Source organism: Serinus canaria, chromosome 8 (genome assembly GCF_022539315.1).
Source record: "Serinus canaria isolate serCan28SL12 chromosome 8, serCan2020, whole genome shotgun sequence".
Taxonomy (NCBI): Eukaryota; Metazoa; Chordata; class Aves; order Passeriformes; family Fringillidae; genus Serinus; species Serinus canaria.
The window spans coordinates 1,227,771-1,249,377 of record NC_066322.1 but is presented as its reverse complement, the minus strand read 5'-3'; the positions used below and the strand labels follow the sequence as shown (position 1 = coordinate 1,249,377).

At 45.6% G+C, this 21,607-nt stretch overlaps 1 protein-coding gene and 2 long non-coding RNA genes across 7 annotated transcripts in view; 2 read left to right on the top strand and 1 right to left on the bottom strand.

Annotated features, from left to right (window-relative positions):
- MIER1 (MIER1 transcriptional regulator) overlaps positions 1-21,607 on the top strand; it is a 38,986-nt gene that overhangs the window by 3,339 nt on the left and 14,040 nt on the right. For all 4 annotated transcript variants that reach the window (XR_007778029.1, XM_050977140.1, XM_009088793.4 and 1 more), the window contains exons 2-5: positions 9,231-9,255; positions 10,231-10,376; positions 16,592-16,759; positions 20,967-21,099. Coding sequence is in view for 3 of the 4 variants with exons in the window: in XM_009088793.4 (XP_009087041.1) it covers positions 9,231-9,255; positions 10,231-10,376; positions 16,592-16,759; positions 20,967-21,099 (472 nt within the window). In the remaining variant the exon portion in view is untranslated. The remainder of the gene's footprint in view (positions 1-9,230; positions 9,256-10,230; positions 10,377-16,591; positions 16,760-20,966; positions 21,100-21,607) is intronic.
- Positions 4,710-8,986, bottom strand: LOC127059838 (uncharacterized). The gene is made up of 3 exons (XR_007778032.1): positions 8,232-8,986; positions 8,138-8,182; positions 4,710-8,043 (listed from the first exon to the last, which is right to left on the bottom strand). It is a non-coding gene; the product is annotated as an uncharacterized LOC127059838 (long non-coding RNA).
- On the top strand, positions 11,171-16,582 carry LOC127059837 (uncharacterized). Of its 2 annotated transcripts, XR_007778031.1 has the most exons (4): positions 11,171-11,406; positions 11,442-11,511; positions 11,932-12,211; positions 12,282-12,609. It is a non-coding gene; the product is annotated as an uncharacterized LOC127059837 (long non-coding RNA). The 2 variants fall into 2 exon arrangements; XR_007778030.1 differs by lacking the exons at positions 11,171-11,406; positions 11,442-11,511 and adding an exon at positions 12,632-16,582 and having other exon boundaries at positions 11,664-12,211; positions 12,282-12,421.

Genomic DNA, 21,607 nt, shown 5'->3' with positions numbered 1-21,607 from the left:
AGTGTTGGAGTGAAATGTAAGTGAGAGAATGAGATCTTCTGATCCCAAAACTGGAAGAGCTGGGGTCAGACTTTAATGTTGAACAGAGGCAGCTCAGTACCTGCTGTAATTTCCAGAAGTGCCCAATTCCTGCTGTTCCTTCTGTTCCATGAAGGGATGCACCAGTCAGCTTGGTACAGGATATCACTTGCCAGGATACTGAGCATGCAAAACTAAAGGGAGCCAGGTTTTTTGGGGTTTTTTGTTGTTCTTCAGTGAATTAGGAGTGGGAAAGAGGGTGGACATGTGTGGTCAGAGGTGAGGTGGGAGCACTGGGGACTAAATATCCCTGGTTTTTGGTTGGCATAGCTTGGAATTACCTGCAGGCTGGTTTAGTTCTGATCTGACAGGTCCTGAAATGGGAGGTTCTGCTCCTCCTGCTGCTTTTGTGTCATGTCCCTGAGCTTCCATGGGTTCATCCATCTTGCTGAGAACCTCAAAGCTTCCTGCAGAGCAAGCAGGGAGAGATCCCACAGGAGCTGGAATGGGTGGGACAGCAGGACCAGCCCTGGGACCAGCAGGTCCCCAGGAGGCTCAGGGGGGCCCTTGTGGCTCTGCACAGCTCCTGACAGGAAGGGACAGCCGAGGGTCGGGCTGTGCTCCAGGGAACAGGGACAGGAGGAGAAGGAACAGCCCTAGGGGAGCTCAGGGTGGATATTGGGAATATTCTTTCATGGAAAGGCTGCCCAGCCTGGCACAGCTGCCCAGGGCAGGGGTGGAGTCCCCATCCCTGCAGGGATTCAAAACCCCTGTGGATGTGGCACTTGGGGACATGGGCAGTGGTGGCCTTGGCAGGGCTGGGACTGGTTGGAATGGATGGTCTTGGAGATGTTTTCCAACCCAAAGGATTCTGTGGTTCCCTTCCCTGTGACTGATGCTGGAACATAATTCCTGTTTCTCCCAAACCTCCAGCAGGCAGCTGAGCAGCTCCTTGTGGTTCTCACCCAGACCTCTGAGGTTCCTCAATTTTCTGACTTGCTGAAATAAGAATTAAAGTTTTGCTTCCGCAGAGTGAATTTCTGAGGGGTTAAAAGCCTGGACTGGCATTTTATGGTGTTGGGAAAGTATGGAAAGGAGCAGGAGCTGTTTTGGAGCAGGAGCTCTCCTCTGGTGTCAGTGGACAGTTAAATGTCTCAACCTAATTTCTTTGAGTGCACTTTAATGTTTTTAAATTTCTGAAAGTTTTTTGATTGTTTTCAACCAAAAAATCAGTTTATTGGCATGGTGTGCTTTAAGAAGTCATCTATAAATTCCTATTGTCTGGAAAAATTTCCCTTTTCCTCAATGTTCTGCTTCTTTCAGCTGAAGAATTTTAAACTTTGTGAATGTCACTGAATTCTGTTTTCATATTTTGAACATTACTTTCTGATTTCTGTTTTGGAGCAGCTTCAGGACGGAATGCTGAAGGAATATGTGACCTGATAACTGTTCTTAGTAACCTTTTCACTTTCTTAGTGGTTTTATTGAACTAAGGTGTAGTAGGAAGCAGCAGTAAAGTTCACACAGTCACTGATGTGTTTGCTAATTGAGCTGTTTGAACAGTCAGGGTTTTTGAGGAGCTCCTGGATACAGAACAAGGTCAAAATAGATTAAATCCGGGTTTCCTACAGATCTAAATCACCATTAAAATCAGGGATTGACAGCAGTCAACCATGTTTTTCCTGGTGTGATCTTAGCTGTAACTAACTGGGGCTTTAGTGTCATTCTGAGCAGTGTTGGTAGAATACTGCACTGAGGTACCAGGGAACCTAAAGGAGAGCTGGGAATTCTGGATTTTCCCTTCCTTGGTGAGAGAATAAACCCTGAAGTGGTTGGTTATAGGCACTGCTTGGATTCCCTCCTTGGAATTGCAGAGATACAGTGGCACTCTGCCTTTCTAATCTTAAAAGGAGGGTGCCCCTTGAGTTCTTTTGTCATAGTGGAAGAGTTTTGAGGATATTTTTTACATGTGATAAAACACTGATGTTTGTGGGCTTCCAGTCAGGACTTCAAGTCCTTCCTGACGCAGCAGAGGGATTTAGGCAGACACTGGAATTGTTGTAAAGTTGTTTCTTTTTGAGCCTTTTCCTGGCCAGAAGCCCCAGGCTGCATTAATATTTCCCTCCTAATCCATTCACGTCACAAATTGTCCATAGGAATGTTTCCCTGTGCTGCCTGGCATATGACTGGGGCTGGTTGCTTCTGGAATTCTATAGCAGGATCCAATCACTCCATAAAATCCCAGTTTTCTTAGCACAATATTTTAGGTTATTACAGGAAGTTAAGGAAGATGCTGGAGTGAAAATGAACAGGAGATGGGGAAGTGTGGAGCTGTGTCCTTCAGGTAGGGCAGGTGGAATTCTGATTGCCTGTGGTGTGGTGCTCCAGAATTCTCTTGGAATGGGGAGTTCTCCTGGGGAAGGTGCAGGGAGCTTCTTCTCCTGTCCCTCCAGCAGCTTCCTCAGCCTGGAGCAGCAGCACTTCCCTGAGGGCCCAGTCCCTTGGGAAATCCCTGCCTGGTGCTTCTGGAGTGGCACCTTGGACAGAAGCCGTTGTCAGCACCGCGGAGTTCCCTGTCCCTTGCTGTGCCTCGGCACCCCAGGAACTGCAGGATGTGCAGAGCTCCAAGCTCCCCTGGGAGGGATTTCAGGCTGGGATGGATCTGAGTCCTTCACTGCAGCGATCCAAGGGGGATCAGCTGCTGTCCTGGCACTCTGATGTCACTGTCACCTGTCTGTCCTGGCCTGTCCCTGCTGGACACCTCAGAGCTCCTGCCAGGGCCTAAAGGGGCTCCTGGAGAGCTGGAGAGGGACTGGGACAAGGCCTGGAGGGACAGGACACAGGGAATGGCTGGAAGCTGAAAGAGGGTAGATTTAGGTGGATATTGGGAAGGAATTCCTGGCTGGGAGGGTGGGCAGGCCCTGGCACAGGGTGCCCAGGGCAGCTGTGGCTGCCCCTGGATCGCTGGCAGTGCCCAGGGCCAGGCTGGAGTAGCCTGGGACAGTGGAAGTGTCCCAGCCATGGCAGGTGGGATTTAAGGTCTCCTCTCCAGGCTGAACACCCACAGCTCTCTCAGAAATCTCAGAACTTGCATTGTGGGATGATTTGGGGTGGAAGGCAGCTCAGGAGGTCTCGGGTGTGACCTTCTCTGCTCTCGGGTCTCCCAGGCTTGCTCAGGGCTGTCTCCAGCCTGGTCTTGCAAACCTCCAAAGAAAAACATTGGGAAAAAGTCCTCGGGATACAGGGGCCAAGTCTCAGAAGGGAATGGCCCAGGCAGCTTTGCTGAGGTAGGAGCTGCAAGGCTTTGGTGTTCACATTTGGGAGCTGTGAGTTCAAACACTGCTCTTGATCCTTGTCTTCTGGAAGGACAGGAATGTTCTCATGGAGCCACCAAAGTAAAGAAGTAAAAATCCATGGATGTAAAGGCTTCCATTTGAGGGATGTCACTGCAGTTTGGGCTGTGCAGGTATTCACATGCAGGGCTGGAAAAGAGGAGCAGAAGTGCTTTTTTTTTTTCCTTGCTTCAATGTTGCTATTTTCACCCCAAGATAAAAATGTGGCTTTTTTTTTTTTTTTTTTTTTTAGTATTTTAACACAAGTTAATTTGTAACACAACACACAGAGGGGGCCAGCTGGGACTGTCTCCTTCCTCTTATGGAGAGGGATGCATTCCCTCTGGAATAAATGGTGTTATTCCCTATTTTGCCCAGTTCTTTTCTCCAGGCCCAACTCACAGGAGAGTTTATTAACTTTGGGATATTTTGCTGTTGCAGAGTTCAAGACTGAACAAATTGATGGGCTTGTCAGGCATATTAGTGTCAATATAAAGAGAATTTAATTCTAGTTTTTAACTGTTTTATGTAACATTTCAGGAGCTATTAAAGATAACTGAGTCAATTTGGACAGGATGTGTATTTGTTTTGTAGACACTGCAGATTATTCTGCAAATTTTAAGATGTTTCATTATTCATCAGTTCTGTTAAACAGTGTGAAAGGTGTCAGCAAAGACAAGAGTTTTGTGGGTAGGAGTGAAACTGTGCAGTGTCTGTCCCTTCTGTTCAGGTGGTTTTGCTGTAGGGGAAAGAGAGGAAGCTCACTGCATCCCACTTGGAGTATCCCAGTCCATACCACGTGCTGGAATCAAACCTGGCTGTCCCCTGCCAGCGTGCAGCCCTGGGAATTGCCTGGAATAAACTGGGCAAGGCTGCTGCCTCCTGAACTAATGAACTGTCACAGTGCCAGCTCAGGGGGGCTGTGTCACTGCCACCCCAAGTGATGGGATCAGCCAGATCCCAAAGTCCGGGCAGATGTTTTAGGGGAATGCTGGGGATGTTGCCTTGTCTGACACATCTCTGCTGCCTTCGCCTCTTGGCAGTCACAGGTGGCTGAGGGACACTGGCCAGCTTCAGTCCATCTAAACCATATCCATCTATCCATATCCATGCTTGGGGAATGGACTGGATGGGATCTGTCCCATCTATCCCATATCCAGAGAATGGACTGGATGGGATCTGTCCATCTATCCCTTATCCAGGGAATGGACTGGATGGGATCTGTCCATCTATCCCATATCCAGGGAATGGATTGGATGGGATCTGTCCCATCTATCCCATATCCAGAGAATGGACTGGATGGGGTCTGTCCCATCTATCCCTTATCCAGGGAATGGACTGGATGGGATCTGTCCATCTATCCCATATCCAGGGAATGGATTGGATGGGGTCTGTCCCATCTATCCCATATCCAGGGAATGGACTGGATGGGATCTGTCCCATCTATGCCATATCCAGGGAATGGACTGGATGAGATCTGTCCCATCTATGCCATATCCAGGGAATGGACTGGATGGGATCTGTCCCATCTCTCCCATATCCACAGCCTGAGGAATGTGTTGTTGGGATCTGTCCCATCCACCCCATATCCTGTTGGATACATGCTGGGAATACCCTGGATGTGATCTGGCTGGTTGTTGCTGCCAGTGTCCCTAACCTTGGGAAGTCCTGTCTTTCCTGAGATCCCTGAAAATACCCCTGGAATCAAGCAGTGGCATTCAGCAGTGCTGGTGGTTTGGGGCTCGGTGTCTGTCCCTTCTCTCTTTGCTGAGGTTTGTTTCCTGCAGCCCTCAGAGCTGGGGTCCCTTCCAGCTGCTCTGGAGCATTAACAGCTGTGCTCCTTGGGGTATCCATGCAGCAGGAGCCTTGCTCCCCTGGAGTTTTTGCTCAGTGTCCATGAGTTAGGAGTTCCTGGGTGCTTTTCATTCCTTTGAGCTCCCAGCAGGCCGTTCACTGTTACCTTTGCTGATGGTGCAATTCCAGAACAATTGCAGTGTGCATTGCCTGAGGATTGGCACTATCCCTGATTTTCTTGGATCCCATTATCCTTTGATAGGTGGCAGCTCGTTGTTCCCACGAGTGTCCTTGAGGCAAAAAGTTCTCTCTGCTTCCCTGGGAATGGCTGGGCAGAAAATGAAGATCCACTGAAGAACAGGGGTGGCCTTCTCCCAGGAATTCCTGTCCCATGGCAGTGCCATCTTCGGGAATGTGGATCTGCCATATGACCCTTAGAGTGCCAGGAATTTGCCGTCACTAAATGCTCCCAAAGCCATCTGTTGTCCCCTGGCCAGAGGCACCATCCCTTGGAGGCAGGGAATGGGACTGACCAAGCCTTGCAGGCCTTGTCTTGGAGCAGCTCTTCAACCAGAGGCTGCTCCCTCACCCTCTGTGCTGGCCCTGCAGGGTTTTCCAGCTCTCCTTTCCACGTGTCCAGCCCCAAACAGGTGTTTGCAGCACAGCTGGCACTCACAGAGGCCAGGACAGAGTCAGGGAGAGGCTGGAAAAGTGGTGCCAGTCACCTTGGGGGCTGGGCTGGCACAGCTGGCACTGGAGTGGTGCCAGAGGTCAGGGCTGCTTTTGGCTGCAGCTGGGCATTAATAAAGATGAGCTGGAGTGTGACACTGCTCAGGGCTGGAAATAGAAGCAGGAAATGATTGACAGCTCATCCCAGACTGGAAAGCCAGGGAATGCAGACAGGAGAGTGCACAGGCAGGGCAGATGTCACTGGCAAAGCCTGGGAGAAGGGGCAGAGAGCCAGAGGCTGCTTTTGGGCCTGGGTTTGGGAGCCATGGCTCCCTGAACTCCTGTTTGTGTCCTGGTTTTCCTTCTGCATGAGGCCTCCCCCCAGAACTTCCCTTCCCAGGCTGGAGCTGAGGTGGGTCAGCCCCTTGGGCATGGGCCAGCCAGAATTCCCCATGGATTATCACCAAACCAAGGTGCCACTACTGATTGATGAACCCATAACCTGCCTTGCAGCTGAGACCTCCTCAAAACTCCTCTGCTAGAGCCAAAATTGTCCAGGGAAGCAGGGAACGTTTTGGAAAGAGGTTTTTCTGGCAAACTGGATGATAATTTGTGTAAGGCTCCCAATAACAACACATTTTAGTGGCTTTTCCTTCATTCCATGAGGAATTCTCATTGTGGTTTGGGATTCCTTTAAAAAGTGTGTCCCTGAATTGAAGGAGAACAGGGAATTTGTGCTCAGCTTCCAAGGGGAATAATTTCTCTTGGACTGGGACTCACTGGCAGTGGAATCTGGGATATCCCTGGGTTGTGGAAAGGGGGATTTATACCTGGAGTTAGATCACAGCTAAAGCTTAAATAATTTTAATTTGAGAGGAGTTCTAAGATGGTATTTGCAGAATGGATTGTTTACTAAGGAAAGTATTTTATCCCTCAGAATAAATTCTCCTCAGGCCTTTGAATCCAGCTCTGGTCATTGCTGGAATAATTTTTCATCCTGGAATTAAAGTTGGAAAAGAGTTTTTAAGATCATGGAGTCCATCCCATCAGTCCATGTCCCCAAGTGCCACCTGCAGCTGGTTTGGGACACCTGCAGGGGTGCTGATTCCAGCCCTTTCCTGGGCAGCTGCTCCAGGGGTGACAGCCATGAGGAAAAGGGGAGGCTCTCCATGGCTTCCTCCTGGCCTGGGAAGATTGAATTTGTTTGGTTTCCTGTCGAGAATTTCGTGTAGAGAAATGTTCCAGTCTGACAGAAGGCTCACATAATGTGTGTTTGTATGTAAATCTTGAGGTAAGAAATGTTGATTTAGAAATGGAATGGGATAGATATTGCTGAGAGAGAAATGGAATTATAAACAAGTTTTAAAGGGTGCTTTTGTAAAAAAGATGAGCTATTTTGGAGAAATAGAATATGAAAGATGGGTTGTAGTAAGATTTATGAGGGGTCATTTCAATGATTGGTTTTAAGGTATTTTTAATATGGTGTGATGAAAGTTGATAGGTTAAAAATGTTTATAGTGTACTGTAACTCAGAAATAGTTGGGTCACACTTTAAGATTTCTCTACAAATTCATTTCCCACAGTTTGCAACCAATGATTGCTGCAATAATCACGTGAAGACTTTGTTAATTTGTATTAATGATCATGTATTGCATTCTATTAGTTATGCAGGTTCATCAGACAAACAAAACACCAAATAAAGACCAGTCCTTGCTGCTGATCCTGATATTCAGCTCCAGATCAGGAGTACTGGACTCTGGAATTTGTTAAGATAATCTTTGCAAATAAAGACTTTTCTGGGTGTAGTGAATATCTAAACTTCCCCTGGTGTTGTGCAACGATCTGCAAAAACGTTTGGGGTGTTTCCCATTAATGTGAATTTCTCTGGGAATCCTGAGGGGCTCCAGGAGAGCTGGAGAGGGACTGGGGACAAGGGGACACAGGGAGTGGCTCCCCACTGCCAGAGGCAGGGATGGATGGGCTGCTGGCAGGGAATTCAGTGCTTATATTCTGCATTTTCCTTATTCTGGACTCTTTTTGAGTTCATTTATACACTGGAGACTCCCACAAAAGGGAGGCAGACGTGTGAGGGAAATCATTCCCTAAGAAGGTCTCTCTCTTCCCACTTTGAGGAGCTTTTGATATAAAGGAACTTCAAATCAGACAGGATTTTTTCAGTTTTAACTTTTGATTTAAAGGAACTTCAAATCAGAATTTTTTCAGTTTTAACCTTTGATTTAAAGGAACTTCAAATCAGAATTTTTTCAGTTTTAGCTTTTGATATAAAGGAACTTCAAATCAGACAGAATTTTTTCAGTTTTAACTTTTGATTTAAAGGAACTTCAAATCAGATTTTTTTCAGTTTTAACCTTTGATATAAAGGAACTTCAAATCAGACAGAATTTTTTCAGTTTTAACTTTTGATTTAAAGGAACTTCAAATCAGACAGAATTTTTTCAGTTTTAGCTTTTGCTTTGCTGCATCACTAGGCTGAGTTGAGAAGGAAAACCCTTCAGAAAATCCAAGTTTTCCCTTGAGGACAGCAGAATACATTAATTAATATGACAAAATCCATGGTGCCAAACAATATCTGAGTTTGCAGGAGGTGGCAGGAGCACCATGGAGAAAATGCAGTTTTCCTGCCTTGGAAATCAACATTTCATTACTGTGTGCCTGAAAAGAGAGGGAACATTTGCTTGAATTATCCAAACAAATGAGCTTTGAATGGCTGACATGCAAATTTCCCCCCAGGAGGTTCAAGATTGGCACAGGGAAAGGATTTTATGGGAGAATTTGTTTGTGGAGATTATAAAGACCAGGTTAGCAAATTTTGGGCCAGAGAGGGGCTCTGGTACTTGAATTATTAGGGAATAATTTTCTTTCTCTATCTCAAAAATAATATTTTTTGGTGGTGTTTTTGTTTTTTCCTCACAGCTGGGTTGGAGATTAAGATTAAATTGATTTTTTCCTTCATTCCATGAGGAATTCTTATTATGATTTGGGATTCCTTTAAAAAGTGTGTCCCTGAATTGAAGGGGAATAGGGAATTTGTGCTCAGCTTCCTCTTAAATAATTCCTTAATAATTCCCCTTAAACTGAGACTCACTGGCAGTGGAATCTGGGATATCCCTGGGTTGTGGAAAAGGGGATTTATACCTGGAGTTTGATCACTGCTGAAGTTAAAGTATTACTTACCTTGATAAATAATCTTATTTATAATTTTATTTATTTACTTATGAATTCATTTCTAAATCCATAAATTTATTTATTATATTTAGAAATTTATTTATACATTTATTTGTTTGTAAATATATTTTTCTGCAGTGAGTTGTTCTGTATCAGCTAAATAATTTGATTTATACAGGTTCAACATGGCAAAAATAATTTCCTTTCTTTTCTTTTTTTTTTTTTTTTTAGCCTTCTGTTGAGTCTTCAAGCCCAGGTAAATATTTTTAATAATTTCCAAGGGTTTGGGCATCCTATGGGTGGAAAAACTTTCCAGGAGTTCCTTCAGCTGGATTGTTGATTCCTCTTGAGGTTTTATTTCTTTCAGAGAAATAATTAAGGGCTTCATAATTAAATCTCAGAGTTGCTCCTCCCTGTCACACCCTCAGTGTGGGGGCAGGGTTTGGAAAATGGAATTTAAATTGTCCAGGGAAAAAAGGGAGAAAATATGAACAGGGCTGGGATTAAAAATCAGGAGAAAAGAGGGAAAATATGAACAGGGCTGGGATTAAAAATCAGGAGAGGAGGGGGAAAGTATGAACAGGGCTGGGATTAAAAATCAGGAGAAAAGAGAAAATATGAACAGGGCTGGGATTAAAAATCAGGAGAAAAAGGGGAAAATATGAACAGGGCTGGGGTTAAAAATCAGGAGAAAAAGGGGAAAATATGAACAGGGCTGGGGTTAAAAATCAGGAGAAGAGGGGGAAAATGTAAACAGGGCTGGGATTAAGGGGGAGTTTTGTGAGGGTTTTTTTTGTTTTACTTGCTGAGGTTTTGTTTGTGAGTTTTTACTTGTGAGTGTTTTGTTTTTACCTGTGAGTTTTTATTTGTGCATTTTTATTTGTGAGTCAGTTTTTATTTCCGAGTTAATTTTTGAGTTTTTATTTGATTTTCTTAGTGAGTTTTTAATTGTGAGGTTTGAGTCTCTGTAGAGCTCAGTGGAGGCAGGTGTGTGATTCTTTATAATCACAAATAGAATTTTCCAGACATGCTGTGCAGGAAGAGGTTCCTGGTCCTTCCTGCCAGGATCTCCCCACAAGGGGAATTTCCCTGGGCAGCCAGGCAGAGCCAGAGGAGCCATAAGTGAAATCTTTGCTCCCACCTGTGCCTGGAGGCTGCCCTAAGGAAGCAGCTGAAGCCCAGCAGTGCTGCAGGCTGCTGGGATGAGGCTGCTGTGGCAATGTCCCCCCAGGAGGATCAGCAGCCTCGGATGACCATGAGTTCGACCCCTCGGCTGACATGCTGGTGCACGACTTCGACGACGAGCGCACACTAGAGGAGGAGGAGATGATGGAAGGGGAAACTAACTTCAGATCTGAAATCGAGGATCTTAACAGGGTAGGTGCTCTGCAGGGATCCTGGCTGGGTCTGGAAAGGCAGGAGTTTGCCAGGGAAGGCAGGAGCCTCCCCTGAAATGGAGAATGTGAACCCACCCCTCTGAATTGCCATGAATTTTAAATTAAGGGGCTCTCGGGCAAAAATATGGGAGCAGGAATAGCAGTTCTGTAACAGGGAAGGGAAAAAAGGATAAAATAAACAATGCAGTGCCTAGAACAGCACTGCCAGAGTCAGAACTCACCTGACACCCTGTGGGTCAGGGGGCTGGCAGCAGTGCCACTGGAATTGTGGCTCAGCCCTCCTGCAGTGCCAGGGCTGGTTCTGCTGGAGCAGGGATCCTGGAGCAGTCCCATTCCCACTGGAATTGTGGCTCAGCCCTCCTGCAGTGCCAGGGCTGGTTCTGCTGGAGCAGGATCCTGGAGCAGTCCCATTCCCACTGGAATTGTGGCTCAGCCCTCCTGCAGGGTCAGGGCTGGTTCTGCTGGAGCAGGGATCCTGGAGAAAGGTGCACTCTGCCTCTGGAGATCCAGGGGAAGAGGCAGCTGCTGCTCCTCTGGGAAATCCAGTGGGAATCCGTGCTGGTGTTCCACAATCTCCAGATTCTATCCAGGTAGGAATGCTTGGGAATCTCCAGATTCTATCCAGGTAGGAATGCTTGGGAATCTCCAGATTCTATCCAGGTAGGAATGCTTGGGAATCTCCAGATTCTATCCAGGTAGGAATGCTTGGGAATCTCCAGATTCTATCCGGGTAGGAATGCTTGGGAATCTCCAGATTCTATCCGGGTAGGAATACTTGGGAATCTCCAGATTCTATCCGGGTAGGAATGCTTGGGAACCTCCAGATTCTATCCGGGTAGGAATGCTTGGGAATCTCCAGATTCTATCCGGGTAGGAATGCTTGGGAATCTCCAGATTCTATCCAGGTAGGAATGCTTGGGAATCTCCAGATTCTATCCAGGTAGGAATGCTTGGGAATCTCCAGATTCTATCCGGGTAGGAATGCTTGGGAATCTCCAGATTCTATCCGGGTACGAATGCTTGGGAACCTCCAGATTCTATCCAGGTAGGAATGCTTGGGAATCTCCAGATTCTATCCGGGTAGGAATGCTTGGGAATCTCCAGATTCTATCCGGGTAGGAATGCTTGGGAATCTCCAGATTCTATCCAGGCAGGAATGCTTGGGAATCTCCAGATTCTATCCAGGCAGGAATGCTTGGGAATCTCCAGATTCTATCCGGGTAGGAATGCTTGGGAATCTCCAGATTCTATCCAGGTAGGAATGCTTGGGAATCTCCAGATTCTATCCAGGTAGGAATGCTTGGGAATCTCCAGATTCTATCCAGGTAGGAATGCTTGGGAATCTCCAGATTCTATCCAGGTAGGAATGCTTGGGAATCTCCAGATTCTATCCAGGTAGGAATGCTTGGGAATCTCCAGATTCTATCCGGGTAGGAATGCTTGGGAATCTCCAGATTCTATCCAGGTAGGAATGCTTGGGAATCTCCAGATTCTATCCAGGTAGGAATGCTTGGGAATCTCCAGATTCTATCCAGGTAGGAATGCTTGGGAATCTCCAGATTCTATCCAGGTAGGAATGCTTGGGAATCTCCAGATTCTATCCGGGTAGGAATGCTTGGGAATCTCCAGATTCTATCCAGGTAGGAATGCTTGGGAATCTCCAGATTCTATCCAGGTAGGAATGCTTGGGAATCTCCAGATTCTATCCGGGTAGGAATGCTTGGGAATCTCCAGATTCTATCCAGGTAGGAATGCTTGGGAATCTCCAGATTCTATCCAGGTAGGAATGCTTGGGAATCTCCAGATTCTATCCGGGTAGGAATGCTTGGGAATCTCCAGATTCTGTCCAGGTAGGAATGCTTGGGAATCTCCAGATTCTATCCAGGTAGGAATGCTTGGGAATCTCCAGATTCTATCCAGGTAGGAATGCTTGGGAATCTCCAGATTCTGTCCAGGTAGGAATGCTTGGGAATCTCCAGATTCTATCCAGGTAGGAATGCTTGGGAATCTCCAGATTCTGTCCAGGTAGGAATGCTTGGGAATCTCCAGATTCTATCCGGGTAGGAATGCTTGGGAATCTCCAGATTCTATCCGGGTAGGAATGCTTGGGAATCTCCAGATTCTATCCAGGTAGGAATGCTTGGGAATCTCCAGATTCTATCCAGGTAGGAATGCTTGGGAATCTCCAGATTCTATCCAGGTAGGAATGCTTGAGAATCTCCAGATTCTATCCAGGTAGGAATGCTTGGGAATCTCCAGATTCTATCCGGGTAGGAATGCTTGGGAATCTCCAGATTCTATCCAGGTAGGAATGCTTGGGAATCTCCAGATTCTATCCAGGTAGGAATGCTTGGCTCCTCCCCCTGGGCTCCCATCTCCCAATGGATGCTGCAGCTCTTATCAGCCATGCAGGGACATTCCATGGCTGTTATCAGGTGTCCCCCAGAGGGAGGAGTGATTGGGATCACTCAGAGATAAGGAAAACTGCCCACTGCCCCACAGATGGTGATAGAACACATCCTGCCTTGCAGTCTGGAACAGATCCCAAACCACACCCACAAAACATGCAGGAATTTTAAAAAAATTAATAAATAAATAATTAAGAGGGGGGAAAGGCTGAATAAATTCACCACGAATTGGGGGGGAAAAAAGGGTACATAAATATTTATAATGTGCTTGGTTAATGGCTCTTTGCATCTATAGGATGTGAATTTTAGAACTAATGTAAGTTAAAATATCATCTGACTAATCCTGTGTATTCCAGCTGCACCTGAGTAGTGCTTGTAGATTCTTGTTTTAAAAGAAAACCCCTCATAATTCACATTTCCTGTGCATTTTGATACAAATATCTGTCAACTAGTGGAGCACTTAGGAATATCCTCATTTAAAGGGAGATGCAGAGGAAATGATGTCCAAACCCTATTTAAGCATGAATGATTATGCCAATAGCACTTTAAATTAATTTAGTGCATTTAATCAATATTTCCAGTGTAAATGCTAATTTCTTTCTGGTTCTCCTGTCACTTCTGTATTGTCTTCAATTATTTCTCAGGCAGGAATAATATTCTTAAATTACCAAGTGGCTTCATTATAGATGCAAAGTAATTTAGATCCTGTCTGTGGCCTTGCTGGCCTGCAGAACAGATCATTAATGATTCACAGATGAATATTTGATGTACAAATCCTATTTAGCTTAAGTGATTCTGCCAATAGGACTTGAAATTAATTTACTCCATTTAATCTATATTTCCAGTAGTAATTATCTTTTTTTTTTAATCTGCTAATTTCCTAAATGGAAAACATAAAGATAAATAAATAGTTGGTGAATGTAAATGTGCTTCATGTAGGTTAGGTGAGGAGTGGAGCTCCACATGTCTCTCATGTGGGTTTAAATTGAAAATTGGCTTTTTTCCCTTCATATTTCATGTGACTCTCTCAGCACATTGCAACCCTTCAGTTCATCCCCTCATATCCAGTGGTTACCCCTAGCTGGGGGTAAATAATAAATAAATATATTCATTTTTTTCACCTTTGCCATTTTGCAATACCCTGAAGCGATGAAGAAATCCCAGTTTTTGTTTTCTCTTGGAAAGTTGCTGGTCCCTGGAGCTTTGGTATTGCAGTGCACTATTTGAAGTTAAGAGGCTTAACCTGAGAAAAACATCATAAATACAAACTCCCCTTGCTGGGTAACACAGGGTCAGTGATATCCCTGTTCCATAATTCCCAAAAACCTACAAATTCCAGTCCAATTTTTCATTTTTAATTCTCAGCTCCATGGGATAGGAGTGCTTAAAGACAGCATATTCCTTTCCAAAATGTCCTGGAGAAGATTTGCATGATTCCAGGATGATTTTTCTGCTGGCTCTGCTGGCAGGTTTAATTAAGAGCAGAGGCCTTTCATGTTTGTCTGTGTCAGTAAAATATTAATTCCCCATCAAGTGACACTGTGGGGACCAAAAACCATTTAATTCCATGGGTTTGTGTGACTGGGTGTAAAGCTTAACCAAAGGACAGGGGAATAAGGTGAAGAATGGCTTGGTTCTTTGAAATAAAATAATAAAATAAAATAAAATATAAAATGAAATCATAAAATCAGAGCTAAGAAGTGCTGATAACCCCTGGCACTCTTGTTTTCACAGAGCACAACCAACCCCACTTTTGTCATTGGGATCATTGGGATGTTTCCAGAAATTAGATCAGTGCAGGCCCTTAGGATAGGAAGTCTAAGGTCAGCCAATAACTAAAAATATCTGATTATCAGCCAACATGTGCATTAGATACTAGGGAAAAACTATTTAGAGCAAGCACACAACTCCAAATAATAACCAAAGGATTTGATGCTTTGAGATAGAATTTATGCTCTGAAAAATCTCACTTAGGGAGAGAGGCTGGACACTGAGGATTCAAAGTGAGAAAGGAATTAACTAGCAGAGCCAGCATTTTTTACTAATACTATTTATTATTAAAGTTTAATTTAAAATATTTATTAATAGTATGTATTAGTAATTTTTATTAATGAAGGTGAGAATTTGGGAGCCTTTGTTGTACTTGAATTCATTTGGGAATTGACAGTACAAATTGAAATGTCTCCTCAGAGTGGACCAGCTTTTTTATGATTTTTAAATAAATTTTTTTAAGGTTTTAACAGATTTGTTCCCAGCTGGGGATGGGTTTGGATCCAAGCAGCTTCAAAAAAAAAGAGAAATAAAAATTCCTGCTGTCCTTCCCTGGGTGTCAGGGATCCCTCACCCCATCCAAACTCTGAGAAATGAGAGGTCAGGGACACTGAGAGGAGCATTTTGGGTGGAGTTTTATATTCCAGAATTGTGGAACTCTGGGCCATTGTCCCTGGAGCACAACTCCCCCTAAAAGGTGGAATTCCATGTTCAGCCAGGTGTTGTGATTGAGCTGAATTCTGGGGGTCACTCAGGAATTGCTGCTGACACACATCTCACCCCTTTTCCCACCAGTTTGTACTAAAAACCACAGTCCCAGCTGGTTTTGGGCAGTGCAGGGAATACCAATAAATATTCCAATAAATATTCCAATAAATATTCCAATATTCCTCTGGGTGCTCAAGGTGTTTGATAAAACCAAACCCTTTTAATAAGCTTGATGGCCCTTTGGAGATCCTGTTGGGGTGGGAGGTCTGCTGCAAATAAATCAAGGACTGGGAAATAAATTATCCAGCAGAAAAAAACCCTCACATTTTCCTTAGGAGCCCAAACTTCTAATTTTGCCAATCCATCTTTTTGGGATGGCCATTCCTGGTTTGAGGGCCTTGCTCCCTGTGCTTTGATGAGAACCTTGATGCTGCAGAGCAATTCCTGTGGAATATCCCTGGTAATTCCCAGGTTTTTGTCCAGGAAAGCAACATGCCCATCCAGGAGAACCTGTTGGGGTGGGAGGTCTAGAAATAAATCAAAGATTGGGAAATAAATTCTCCCACAAAGAAATTCCACATTTTCCTTAGGAGCCCACACTTCCTATTTTATCAATCCATCTCTTTTGGGATGACTGTTCTTGGTGTGAGTGCCCTGCTCCCTGTGCTTTGGTGAGAGCCATGATGCTGCAGAGCAACAAGGAAATATCCCAGTGGAAATATCCACAAAAATCCCACATTTTTCTCAGGAGTCCAAACCTCCAATTTTGCCAGTCCATCCCTTTTGGAATGACTGTTCTTGGTGTGAGTGCCCTGGTCCTGTGATTTGGTGAGAGCCTTGATGCTGCAGAGCAATTCCCGTGGAATATCCCTGGTAATTTGAATTTTGCCCAAGAAAGTGACATGCTCATCCAGGAGATCCTGTTGGGGTGGGAGGTTTGCTGGAGATAAATCAAGGATTGGGAAATAATCCCACAGAGAAGCCCCACATTTTCCTTAGGAGCCCAAAGTTCCAGTTAATGCTGCCAGTCCATAGTGACTGTCCTTGGTGTGGGTGCCCTGCTGGCTGTGCCCAGGTGAGAGCCATGATGCTGCAGAGCAACAAGGAAATATCCCAGTGGAAATATCCACAAAAATCCCACATTTTTCTCAGGAGTCCAAACCTCCAATTTTGCCAGTCCATCCCTTTTGGAATGACTCTTCTTGGTGTGAGTGCCATGCTGGCTGTGCCCTGGTGAGAGCCACGATGCCAGGGAGCAGTTCCTGTGGGATGTCCCAGTTAATGCCCAGTTTGTGTGGGGGTTTCCCAGGAGAGTGACATGCCCATCCAGGAGCTGCTGAGCCGCTACGGCTACGATGGCACCGTGCCCCTGCAGGAGGAGGAGGAGGAGGAGGAGGAAGAAGAGGAGGAGGAGGAGGGAGAAGATGATGATGATGTCGATAACGATGACAACAGCGGCTGCAGTGGGGAAAACAAGGTAAATATGTGCTCATTTGCATATGGTAATTTGTGATTTGCATACCTGCACTGCTCAGTGTCTCAGGTTGTGGCAGAGCTAATTTGTAATAGAGTTGGTCTCATAAACCTTGCTTTACTAATAAGGTTTACTCTTAATTACCCATCTGAATTTCTCTTAATTGCTCTTAATTCCATCTCTCTCATCCCAAACAGAAGCAATTGAAAATCCCTGGATGCAGCATCATGTGAGGGATGGGAATTGTCCTGCAGAACCTCAGCACAGACATTTTAAATGCCTGCAGACACCTTTAGGGATACAGCTGATCTTACTTGGAGTAGAAAAGCTGATTATTGAAACTGCACAAGTGTGGAGCTGGATTAAATGTGGCTCTGGGTCTTGGAAACCCTGCAAGTTTTCCAGCTTGAGCCTTTTAAATTGTGTTTTTCCAGCCTGGTTGTACTTGAATTAACTGAACCTAATGCTTCAAGTACCTTTGCCAAATGTTTAGTTTTGAGCTTAGCATTTTCAAACTCCTTTTCTGTGTTCTCTTCAAATATTTTTCTGATTTTAAAAAAGAGATTTTTCTACTTGGAATGTAAGAGTGTAGAGTCCTGTCATGGGCACAGCTGCTGCATCCTGAATGCCATAAGATACCCCTTGGAATTGTCAGGGACACAAAAGCTGAGGCCTTAGAGGAGGTTTCATTTCTTAAGGTGGCTTTAAAAGAGATCCATTCTGGGCTTTTGGTACCTTCACCTGTTGGAGAATCCCTGGAATGGCAGCCAGGGATGAGCAATGGTACATCTGAGTCAGGAACTGAACTTCCTGGGATTTCCAAGCTGCCTTGACAGGTGCTGGAGAAGAGGAGAAGATTGTTCATTGTGGGGGTTGAACAGTTCAAAAGGAAGATCCAGAGTGAGACTGGATCAGGAAAGGTTCAGGGGAGGGGGGAAACTTATGTAACATGAAGGCTGCAGGGAGAATTCTTTCAGGGGAAATTCCCTCAGGAGAATTTCCTCATGGAAAGGGTGGTCAGGCTTTGCAAGGGGCTGGAGTGTCCAGAGAACCCCTGGATGTGACACTCGGTGCTCTGGGCTGGTGACAACTTGGGGATGGGTCCCACTTGGGCTGGGTGATCCTGGAGGGCTTCTCCAACCTCAGGAATCCTGTGCAGGGTCAAACTCAGGCCCAGATGTTCATTTGGCTGAGCTTGGTGCTGCTCCTGAAGTGTCACTTCCTCTGTGCCCTCACTGCTCAGTCCCCTCCTGGCACAAATGCCATCCTGGCTGTCCTCAGGGCTTTCAGCAGCTGACTGCAGGCCCTGCCTCTGCTGTCCCTGTGTCCCCAACAGGAGCCACCCCTGCAGGGCCCCACTCCATAGGGACACTGCAGGGCTGGCACAGTTCACACCAGTTCAGCCCTGCACTGGGAGCAGGACCCCCCCAGTCCCATCCCAGTTCACACCAGTTCAGCCCTGCACTGGGAACAAGGACCCCCCAGTCCCATCCCAGTTCACACCAGTTCAGCCCTGCACTGGGAGCAGGACCCCCCCAGTCCCATCCCAGTTCACACCAGTTCAGTCCTGCACTGGGAGCAGGACCCCCCAGTCCCATCCCAGTTCACACCAGTTCAGCCCTGCACTGGGAGCAGGACCCCCCAGTCCCATCCCAGTTCACACCAGTTCAGCCCTGCACTGGGAGCAAGGACCCCCCAGTCCCATCCCAGTTCACACCAGTTCAGCCCTGCACTGGGAGCAAGGACCCCCCAGTCCCATCCCAGTTCACACCAGTTCAGCCCTGCACTGGGAACAAGGACCCCCCAGTCCCATCCCAGTTCACACCAGTTCAGCCCTGCACTGGGAGCAAGGACCCCCCAGTCCCATCCCAGTTCACACCAGTTCAGCCCTGCACTGGGAGCAGGACCCCCCAGTCCCATCCCAGTTCACACCAGTTCAGCCCTGCACTGGGAGCAGGACCCCCCAGTCCCAGCCCAGTTCACACCAGTTCAGCCCTGCACTGGGAGCAAGGACCCCCCAATCCCATCCCAGTTCACACCAGTTCAGCCCTGCACTGGGAACAAGGACCCCCCAGTCCCATCCCAGTTCACACCAGTTCAGCCCTGCACTGGGAGCAGGACCCCCCAGTCCCAGCCCAGTTCACACCAGTTCAGCCCAGCTCAGCACTGGGATCAGGCCTCTCCCATCTCCTCCCAGTTCACACCAGTTCAGCCCAGCCCAGCACTGGGATCAGGCCTCTCCCATCTCATCCCAGTTCACACCAGTTCAGCCCAGCCCAGCACTGGGATCAGGCCTCTCCTATCTCATCCCAGTTCACACCAGTTCAGCCCAGTCCATCCCAGCCCTGGAGCAGCCCCCAGTCCATCCCAGTCCATCCCAGTCCATCCCAGTGCATCCCAGGTGGGTTTTGGGGCCCTGGCTGTGCAGGCTCTGAGCTCAGGCTGCTGCAGGCTGTGGGGGTGGAGCTGTGGCATCAGGAGCTCTCCTGCTCCAGCTCTCTCAGCCCATTTCACTCCCTGCTCTCACTGGTTGCTATTTTTAATCTGCTCTGAGCTGCACATGTGACAGTGCTCTGCTGGCTGCTGGAGCTGCACAGCCCTGTCTGCTGGGCCTGATGCTCCACACAGCCCTGGGTGTCCAGCAGAGAACACCAATGTACAGACAGCAGCCTTGGGAGCACAGAAAATCCATTTAAAAAAATATTTATCATTTTCATTTTCTCTACTTGTAACAATTCCTGTAGTTTGTGGTGGTTTCTGTACAAATAAAGGAATTTATTCTGATTTTTGGATCAATGTTCTGAGCCAACCCTGCTGTTCCTGTGGGGTTGAACCACTCAGTTCACATGGATTTTTGTGGCAGGTGCCATTTCCATCTAAATCCCTCCCCTTTTTATTGAAAATTAGTGAGAAAGATTTTAAAGACCAAAGTAAAATTTCATTGAAATGAAATTGGATAAAAACCACGAGGATTGAAAAAAGCAAAGCAAAGATTCAGATTTCCTTTGGGTCCATATTCCTGATTTGTTACAGTCTGGCATTGATCTACTTTAAAACAACCTCAGAGTATGTTTACACATTCAGATGTGACTAATGAAGGAATAAAAGAATTTATTCTAATTAAGGAATTTATTCCTATTTTTGGTCTTGGCTCAATGTTCTGAGCCAGCCCTGCAGTTCCTGTGGGGTTGAACCACTCAATTCACATGGATTTTTATGGCAGGTTCATTTCCATCTAGTGCCATCCCCTTTTTATTGAAAATTTCTAAGAAAGGATTTTAAAGACCAAAGTAAAATTTTCAAATGAAATTCAATAAAACCCATGAGGATTAAAAAAAGCAAAGATTCAGATTGCCTTTGGGTCCATATTTCTGCTTTGTTCCAGTCTGGCTGTTCTATTGATCTGCTTAAAAACAACCTCAGAGTATGTTCACAATGAAAATGTTACTAATTTATTTGGCTGGTGAAGCAGCAGCTGCTTTTGAAATTCACATGGATTTTTATGGCAGCTTCATTTCCATCTAGTGCCATCCCCTTTTTATTGAAAATTTCTAAGAAAGGATTTTAAAGACCAAAGTAAAATTTTCAAATGAAATGAAATTCAATAAAACCCATGAGGATTAAAAAAAGCAAAGATTCAGATTGCCTTTGGGTCCATATTTCTGCTTTGTTCCAGTCTGGCTGTTCTATTGATCTGCTTAAAAACAACCTCAGAGTATGTTCACAATGAAAATGTTACTAATCAAGGAATAAAGGGATTTATTCTAATTAAGGAATTTATTCCTATTTTTGGTCTTGGCTCAATGTTCTGAGCCAGCCCTGCTGTTCCTGTGGGGTTGAACCACTCAGTTCACATGGATCTTTATGGCAGCTTCATTTCCATCTAAATCCCTCCCTTTTTTAATTGAAAATTCCTAAGAAAGGGCTTTGAAGACCAAAATAAAATTTCATTGAAATTAAATTCAATAAAAAACATGTGAATTTAAAAAAGCAAATATTTAAGTTTTATCTACTTAAAAACAAACTCAGAATATGTTCACACATTAAAATTTACATTTGTGGTGGCTCAGCCTGGACAAGCCACAAATAAAAGAGCTTTGGGGTTAATCTATTGATAAAATATTGCCAACCCCAGATTTTTCACTGCCAGGGGGAAGTGAGGTGCTGCTGATTTTTTTCCCTGACTGATTTTGGTTTGCTTTTGTGGCAGGAGGAGACCATCAAGGACTCCTCAGGGCAGGAAGATGAGACCCAGTCCTCCAATGATGACCCAGCCCCCTCTGTGGCTTCTCAAGACCCCCAGGAGATCATTCGCCCTCGGCGCTGTAAATATTTTGATACCAGTAAGTCCAGTTTAATCAGCCCCAAATCCCAGTATGCTGTGCCAGAAATGCATTTTGAGCCCCAAAAATACTGATTTTTCCTCTTCATGGCACTGCTGTGGGTGAGAATCATGCTCAAAGCAAAGAAGGAAAGTCCTGGTTTGAGCTGAGGGCTGAAGCTGCTCTGCTGGCTCTGTGGAAGGACAGGAGATAATCTCTGATTTTACAAGAAAGGAGGAGATTTGGGGGCAATTAACAAAATTAAAAATTAAAAATTGAAAATTGAAATTTTACAGGTTAAAATTAATTTATGTGCTCTGGTTATTTGCCAAATCCTGGGCTCTGTCCTCATCCAGAGCAGCTCAGAGTGCACCTGAAGGGAAGAATCAACTGGAATTTCCTACAAATAAAGCACAGATTCCCTCAGAAACAGAAAAGAATAAAATCTGGGAAAGACCAACAATTGTTAACCCTGAAATAGTGGAAGGGGGAGGTCACAAAGAAGAAAATTTGCTTCAAGAATTCCAGT